Source organism: Penicillium expansum (genome assembly GCF_000769745.1).
Source record: "Penicillium expansum strain MD-8 chromosome Unknown contig22, whole genome shotgun sequence".
NCBI classification, from domain to species: Eukaryota; Fungi; Ascomycota; class Eurotiomycetes; order Eurotiales; family Aspergillaceae; genus Penicillium; species Penicillium expansum.
The window spans coordinates 3341-12206 of NW_015971435.1; the positions used below are offsets into that span (position 1 = coordinate 3341).

Sequence of the window (8866 nt, forward strand, 5' to 3'; positions counted from 1 at the left end):
TGTTTCTCTACAACATACGGAGTACAATCACCTGTTTTAGTCTTTGCCACCAAAGTACGTACCCATATAGATGTAGATCCGAGACCCACGGGCCTGTTCTTTTTATAGATGAGATATTATTTCGGATCCTGATCACTCTGATTTTATTTATATTAAATGTTAAACCTATTAAACTATTCTATGGAGTAGATAATTAAAAAAAAAATAGTTGTTAATTCCGTCCTCCGTCCTGTATGCCGTCTTTCGTACACCGTACTCGTACATTAAATTAGAAAAGACGAAGATAGTGTGGATGGTGGCGTCGATAGTTACGCATCCACTTGAGTCTCGATAGAAATCTCTGCTCTTAACTTTTTGTAACGGAGTCCTTCGGAGTATATTATGGGGTAATAACCATGGAAATGTGTCAAATACTCCAAAGTTAATATGTTTAAATCGTCTTAATCTCTTGAATCTCTCCTAATCTCGCTGTGACATGCATCTTTCATCACATCCAAGCGCCAACCTCCTCTATTCTTAGTTCAACCCCGCCAAACATATCTCGACCTTTTTTTTTTTCTCTCTTTGATCTTCAATGATACATACTTGATCATTCTAATTTCTCTATACTCTTCATCATGTCGTGTCTGTCGCCAGATGCCTCAAGCACAATAACCTCCCGACCAAAACTCACCCTCCAAACCACCTCTCTTCCTCGCACGTTTGGCACTTCAACCACTGGCCTATCCTTTTCCTTCGCAGCAGCGCCAGCGTCATCCCCCACTGTTCGAAATACCTTCAAGAATGCCTATGAAGTCGCATCCCCGTCATCCGCAACTTCTCCCACCAAACCCTCCCGCTACAACAAACCGTCCTCCCCCTACATACTACACCCGAACAATAATATCTTCAACCACCGAAGTCCCTACCAACTCCCCATCGGAGTGCGCAGCATTCTACGAAACTCCCCACTAGAACCTTCCGCCCGGCGACGATCAGGCTCCATATCAGCGGGCGGGAATGGGCCCAACGGCGCAGGCACCCGTCGCGTCTTTTTCCCAGCAAAGAAACAAGTCAGCTACCGGTACCCACTGGAAGAAGAAATTCGCACAGAACGCTACACTGCGCAGCATCTCGATCTTGTGACGGAGGAGGAGGAGGCAGTGCAAGCCGAGGCAGACACCAATTCCAATTCCCCATCTGAGACACGCCCCGCCCCCTTCCAGAACCTCGAAGGCGAAAAAGAGACCTCCGATTCTAGCCCCTCATTATCGGAGACAAGTACCTCGGATGACACTAGTGCCGATGAAGGCGTGCGCGGGTCCTCGCTCTCAAAGATGGAGCGCAAAAAACGTCGCACCATGCGGACAGAGCGACAGGTTCGCGCGGTGGCTCTGCTGGATGGATTTGAGGCTGATGGCTCGTCTACGCCGCAGACTCCAATGCAGGGTCGGGCTAAGCGCCGCAGGGAATGGAAATGGACTCTTGGGCCGGTCGATCTGTCTGGCGATAAGGCCTCGAATGATTTTGGGTCCGAGAATGTCTCATTGTTGCACGCGGCTCAGGGCAACTCGGGATCTGAGACTCTCCGAGTCTCCACCGACTTTGCGCCCAGTCATTAATTTGCAGTCTTCATGGTTCTATGGCTGATGTTTTTATTGTTTTTCCTTTTTTTCCCGCCATTTTTTTGCTGCATAATAATGGCGATGCATACACGGAGTAATTTCCTCATGAATCATGTTGTATAGAGGCGCTGTTTGGGGTTATCCGATTTTTCTTTCGCGCATCTGCGCTCCTTTTTTTTTCGTTGGCTGTGGTTCTAGCATCTTATCTTCTATGCATTATATCCATGGATCCTTTCGATGTATACATATTGTATGCACTTCCAATCTCATAAGGCACCGCAAAACAAAATAGCGAGTGGCCGCAAAATTTATCCAATTCTTGGTCTTTCCTACCTTTACAGGTGTCATGAAAGTTTTTGTTTCGTGTTCACAATAGCGGATCTCGCCGGATGTTTCTGAGTGGCAACGAAATATCCTGGGACAGGGAATCTTGTCCTGGACGATTGAACATTATCTTTGGGATATCTGTCAAGATCTTCGTAGTCTTACAGATATAGGGGCTCTGTTCATATATCAATATCGAGACCTAATTTGACCTCTCATACTTGTTCGAGCCTGGAATTGAACCTGTATAAGAGCAAATGAAAAATAATAGTATCATCTGAATCGTCTGTACACATTCTATCATTACTCATCCTCATTTACATTATTCCCTGCGATTCTGGCGCCGCCTTTGCTTCGCTTTCTTATACCTCCTAGACCCGCCGGTTTCACGGGTACTATTGTGCTCCAGGTTTGCTCCTGGTTCATCTCTTGAATCCGTGGGACCAGCGACCCCGTCGCTTCCGCTCTGCAGATTTTCTTCTAGGCCTATCCGAGATGAGTTTTTTTGGTGGGCAATATATGCGGAACGGCAGCAATCCTGCCAACATCAATAGCCGTGGGAGAAGATTTAACATCCAAAAGATACGAAATTGTGTACCACTCATAGGCTTCGCATACAAAAGGTACATGGTGGTAGTGAATGATGGCCATGAGCGTTCAATATCTCTTCGTGGTTAAACTGTAAATAACGGATGTTGATTTTGTACAGTTGATTGATGCAAATGCAAATGAAACATAAAACGCCGAAAACAAATAGAAACAATTCATACGTCGTCAAGTCTCTGTTTCGACATCTGGCTCGCGACCAGTGAGACCGCCAACTCCGATCTTCTTCTTCATCTTTTGGAGCGCAAACTTGGCCTCATTCTTGGCGAAAGTAGCATTCCGCGCAGGCCGCCACTGCATGATACCACGTTGCTGTCGTTGCTCACTGTGTTTATTCGCCCTGTTTACCTGGCTGGTACTCATATTGCTCTGAGACAAAGACGACCCAGCTCCAGCACTGCCACTAATTGTCGAGGGCCCGTTGGTCAAGGGCTCAAGCTCGTCATCTGATTCTGAGGTATCCTCGTCATGATACTGTCCATTTTGGAAACTGTGTCGACGAGAAGCGTGATCATTGAGCGGGGGAGGGGTGTACGGGTCATGACGAGGTTGGTCCCGACCAGGTTCAGCGACCTTGCGTCCGATGGAATCAGTGTAGGCACGCGGGTCTTGACCAAACGCGCCACTCCAGTCTTGGCCGTTGTGATCAACCCACCGCTGACGCTCAGCGGGCGAGGCTTGTTTCAAGATATCTCGTCCGTCGATCAAAGACTGCTCGTGCTTTTCCTGTACTTCTGCAGGAACTTCGATATCAACGGTGCGGGAACGCACACCCTGTGACAGACACGCTTCCCAGGTCTCGAAGGTCTCACGGGAGTCGTTGTCAACAACGAAACGCTCGTGCGATTCGTCAATGCCCGGCGAGAACTTGCATCGGAATTGCAAACGTCCCACCTCCGTCAAGTCTTCAAGTCCGGGTGTTTCCTTGGCCTTCCAGTTCTGCTCCGTGACGTAATTTTGTGTCAACCGAGCACCCATCTTTGTCGTCCAGATGGGAAGGTCAATTTCTGTTTCCTCGTTATCGATAAGATGTTGGAGCCAGAGAACAGCGTATGCTGCTGCGCTTCGCTTGCCCTGGTTATGGAACTCGAACACAATCGGGGAGCGGTATCGGTGCTTCACGGGCATGCGCAATGAGTCGCGGAAAGTCTCGTCGGAGGTATCGAATACTGCATCACTGCCTTGCATGTGGCACTTGTGTCGGGTGACCTTGCCAATACTGCCACCGGTGCGCAGCTTGATCTTACTGTTTCGACCATACTCCTTCGCGGTGATGTTTTGTCCAACAAATTCAAAGGTGCCAACATCCCAGCCAAGCATTGTAGGTGGTAACTTGGTTTCCACATGGCGGAATAGAAGAGAGATGCGGATGCGTCCAAACCCAATACCGCCGTCGAGGGGATACCAGCGGGTCACTTGTGAGCTAGTTTGCATGATATCAGACAGCTTGAGGGGGACCACGCCAAGAATGGGATCATGCTCGCGATAGCGTTGGTCTCGGACTGTGATGGTCACGACGGCTGAGCGCCAGTCGCGAACAAATCGTTCAGTTCCTGCGTTGAAGATAGGCTTGGAGCTTACAGCCTTCGCACGAGTGCGATAAATCTGAAGAATGCTGTTAGTACTTGGAGCTTGGAGCTGAAGCGTATGTATCTAGGGATACGTACCAGTTGATCGTTCAACAAAACCTTGCAGTAACTCGTTGGAAGATCCTCGCCTTCCTCCTCTGTGTTCTCACCATATGGCTTCGCCGGCTCATACTCCTTGCCCTTGCGGTTCCCCTCGCTGCCCTTGATATTGGCAAGCTGAAGGTTGACGATCTGGTGCACAACAATGTGCACAATACCGCTAGGCCAGATTGGGTCAGGTGGTGTGTGCATGACGGCATCCTCTTCTTCGTTGTTGATGGCTCCCTTTTCGTCTTCAAAGGTCGGATCACCTCTCAAGTTTTTAGGAAGGTCTTTCTTCTTGCCGTCACTACGCAGCTCAGGGCGGAGTTTTGGTTTCCCGAAGTATCCAACTTCCCAATGAAGCTGACCGGGCATTTCACTGCCCTCGTCCATACCCTGAAGCTTCGACACCTGGGGATACATCTGACTGGGATGCTGAAGCATCTCGCGGATAGGTAGCTCGACCTTTCCGACAATATCATCTGCGGTGTTGCGGTCAGAGTCCCAGAGCTCGATGCTCAAGTTTTCATCGGCTTTGATTAATTCCGGTGTCACGAGAAGGGCGGCAGTCTCTTCCCAAATTGGGTTGAGGTCATCCGTAATCACACGCGTACAATACATGGGCTTGCCATACTTCGAGAAGGACAGGTTGATGTATGGATCACTACCACCACCTTCGCTGCCGCGAGCATCTTGTTTACTCAAGCCGACAGCGCGGTGAATGCGAATCCACATCACACCCAGAGCCAAAGTATCTTTGTGGATGTCATCTCCTGTCAACATCATGCCAAGATCCATGGTCATTGACTTGGGAGCTGCAAACATGCCACACGCTGTGCTAATGGCGGAGTTGACGAAGTTGGAGATCAAGGGTAAATTCAGAACATTCACTCCCGTCCGGAACATTGGCATGCAGCCAGCCCTGACGTGGGGAATGCCGACTAAAGTGAAAGTCACATCCTTCATGAACGGTGCTTCGGGCATCATTTGGAATCGCATGCGGACAGTCCCGACAAGTTCAATCAGCTCCACAAACACGGGAAATGGCACACCAAACAAGCCTCGAATACCCAGGTAGAAGACTAGCTGCATGTGCATATTGCGTGCTTTTGACGAGGCACTCTGGCCAGTTGGGCTTGCGTGATAGGCAAAGGAGGCTTCCATGTTGTAATAACTCCCTCCTTCTTCGGCAGCAGCAGCTTCCTGTGGGTCCTTGTTCTTTCTGTTTTCCTCGTGGATGTTGTCCTTCAAATTCTGCACATGATCGTCGGGGAGAGCCCGCATGCTCAGAATGCGGAGTGGGTTGCTCCCCTGGTCGATTTCTGCGATGCGAACATTCTCCACAACCTTGGGTGCAGAGACTTGCATGATATCTTCGATCGTGTCGGCCACAGGTGTCAACATCTCTGGGTTAACGAGTCCCCACACAACGCCGAGGAGACTGTTCATCCACTCGACGGATTCGGGAAGGAGATTGGCAGTGGCCTTTTGAGCTGTCAGTATTTATATTATTCAACAAGATCATACAATAGCAAACTTACCATCTGGCCACGAAGCTTCTCACTGCTCCACTCCATTGCTCGGCCACTGCGAATGACCTCCTGCATCCATAGCCATACTCCACTCGTGATGCATGCGGCTAAGGGAACAAGGCCCCAAAGAGATCCTCCGCACATCCGCCCTAGTATAATTATGGCAATAGGTATCCCAATGCAAAGGCTCGTTGCGCGCTTTTGTAGTGAATCAAACATGGGCTGATACGAAACAGTTGGAGTGGGGTGGAACAGCACATTCGTCTTCTCTCCTCGAATGGGAACATCGGAGGTTGTACCTTCGGCAATGGGATCGGGGGGCGCAGTGATATCTTGTTTTTCTTTGTACTCTGCAAGATCTTGATCGGGACTTGTTTGGACAGTCTGGGATATATCTTAGTAATAGGTCCCGATGAACGATACTCTTTATAGACAACTCACCGTGGGTTTCCCAAGATTTGCATTCGGAACCGTCAACTGCGAGTGCATTAGACCCCATTCATGATTTGTTCGAGATAATCCCACATACCATTGGATTCTTAACAGTTTCCATAGATGTCTCGTCTTGATCTTCAACACCGATATCCTTGCCCGTGGTCGGATCTGTCACAGTACGCATCTTGGCCTGGGAGACTTCGCGTGGCTTATGAGCGACAACATCTCCATCTTTTTTATCCCCTTGATCTGCCTGCTCTCCAGATGCCTTTTGCGCCTTTACACGTGCAGCCGTTTCTTTCTTGGCCTTATTTTCTTCGTCTATTCTGCGATCGCGTTCCTTCTTCTCGGCATCGACATGTTGCATAAAGTTACTAATGGTGGGAATGGGATTGGCACCACTCCAATGCTCCCCAACCCGACGACTTTGGGGAGACTTAGGCTGCTGACCTGTAGCCATCTTGGAGGCCAGCGAATGACAGGAAATTGAATTGGGTTTCGGTTTTCTCTTCTCGTAGCTACAGGGTTAATTCGTTCTGACTGTGCAACGTTGTGGAAGACGAGTGCACCTTCTCAACATCACCCTGAGAATAGAGAGAAATTGAGCGAAGAGATTAAGAATTGTAGAGAAATATAGAAAATCTCAAGATCGACGGGATGATGGAAGCTCTCCCCAGAGCTACGTCATTGACCTGGGAAACGGGGCTATGACGATGATACAAGAGATCACCCACCTATCAAATTGCAGGTGCACACACAAAGACTGCTATTTCCACCCCACATTTGTATGTCAATATTAGATTGGGCCTTGCCAGGGGTTGCTGTTTGTCTCTCTCAGCCTTTCTCAGCGGAATCCCGGTCTTGGCGTTGATAGCTCCCACTTATACTCTGTTCAAAAGCTGTCCATTGACAATCCAAAGTAAATGCACCGAGTCTGAAATTTGGGACACTATTCATTGTTTCTGCCAGCCTTGCTCGTATTTCCCTTGGCTACAGGGATGAATTCCAGCTGAATAGGTGTAATATAGCATATGATGTCATCGATCATGAATAACCAATTGACTTCAATGTGTCAATCTTGGCTATTTTCTTACCTACCTACGTACAACTTAATATAACACACTCGGCTATCTCTCAATTTATATCTGCAAGTCAGATTGAATAGGAATCAGGCTGGTGAATGAGGTAGGCGAACATATGGAAAGGTTTGGTAAAAACTTTGAGACATCTTGCGACGATAAGGTGGATAATGAAGTGGGATGATCGAGAAGAAGCGCTTCAATGATGTATGAGCTGCTGGAGAAAGATGATGATATGGTACGAGGCTATGTTGTATGTTGTAAGTAAAGACACGTACAACGTACATTGTAGTAATGATGGGCACAGGGGTCTACGGGGTACCTAGCCCGTTAGAGCGAATTATAAGGCTGACAGCTGTTTGGATCTCTCGGGTCACATGATCTATATCCTACTATTGGTCACGTGGCCATATCAATCAGGCCAAAAGTGCGCCCGGTAGTGATAGTTTGTCTACAGAGTACACACGTAAGAATAGCCCAATCACTACTATAGCAGCATGAACAGGAAAAGGAGAGCCTAGACATAATTGTGGTCCAGAGTGTACCGGAACCAAACAGGGGCTTTCCAGATTTCCCCTAGTATAAACTATATGAACAATAGATAGAATATATGCTTATTTTCCAGATATAATATCAATCCATGGGTGTAATGGATATCAAACCCTATAGAGATCAATGTCTAGTTCTATTGGATGGGAATGGTCCAGAGTGACGTCTCTAATTGGCTGGAAGTTTTAGGCGACCATTCAGCGTGAAGTATACATCCCATATGGGGCTGGACCTCCCCGAGGTCAAAACATTATCAACTAGGACTTGGGGTCAAAGTTACCCCATTGAACTTGTCGAATTGATTTCACTTATGGTATTGTAATAAATCAACACGATCCATTTAAGCCACCGTAGAATATAATCGATATAATAAGCTGACTAGCATCAGATGATTCCAGCAACTTCCAATCCAATATGTCTTTACTAAATCGAGACCACAGTGGGCCGTTTCGATCTCGGTACACTTGACCAATACCGAACAACCTGAGAATATTCAGCCGGCAACGTGAGCCTGCCAATCACAGGTGTCATTTCTCTTGCCAAAACAGTACTGTTACAAGCTATACTCCGATCATTCATAATATCCTACCATCGGCAGGGATATTTCACTGCTAAAGGGGGCTTTTCTTCCCGATCCCTTTCTCACAAGCGCGCTGGTTTGTGCGTCTCACTTTTTTTATTCTCGCTTAGAACTGTGCACTGACAATGAATAGCGGGCCAACTTGCAATGAGCCAAAGGTCATCTCTTGGTCACTCTTCGCAGTCTGAACCCCTTCCATCTGTCCCTCAAAATGATACGGATCCCTTTACAGCAGAGCTTGAGAGTAGAGAGGCATCGCCTTTGACCCCACTCGAGTCGACATCGACAGCCTTCGGTGCATACTATCCCTGGGGCACATCTCGAGTCACCGGGGAGCAGCCAATGAACCCCAAAGTGGCCATTCCTCGACTCGACCTTCCACTTGCAAGCAATAACGGTCGAGTTAGTCGAGCATGCCACAATTGTCGCAAACAGAAGAACAAGTGTTCTGGTCATCGCCCTTCTTGCCTACGGTGTCAGGAGGCCA

The 8866-nt window shown here is 48.1% G+C and overlaps 2 protein-coding genes across 2 annotated transcripts; one reads left to right on the forward strand and one right to left on the reverse strand.

Moving 5' to 3' along the window:
* Positions 1-617: 617 nt before the first annotated feature.
* PEX2_007740 (uncharacterized protein) lies at positions 618-1601 on the forward strand (the record flags this gene model as incomplete). The annotated part of the gene is made up of 1 exon (XM_016738051.1): positions 618-1601. One exon carries the CDS (start codon positions 618-620, stop codon positions 1599-1601), a length of 984 nt encoding a protein of 327 aa, XP_016594577.1.
* A 1101-nt stretch (positions 1602-2702) lies between these two features.
* PEX2_007750 (C2 domain protein) lies at positions 2703-6631 on the reverse strand (the record flags this gene model as incomplete). The annotated part of the gene is made up of 5 exons (XM_016738052.1): positions 2703-4139; positions 4202-5689; positions 5746-6120; positions 6178-6213; positions 6266-6631. 5 exons carry the CDS (start codon positions 6629-6631, stop codon positions 2703-2705), a joined length of 3702 nt encoding a protein of 1233 aa, XP_016594578.1.
* Positions 6632-8866: the final 2235 nt, after the last annotated feature.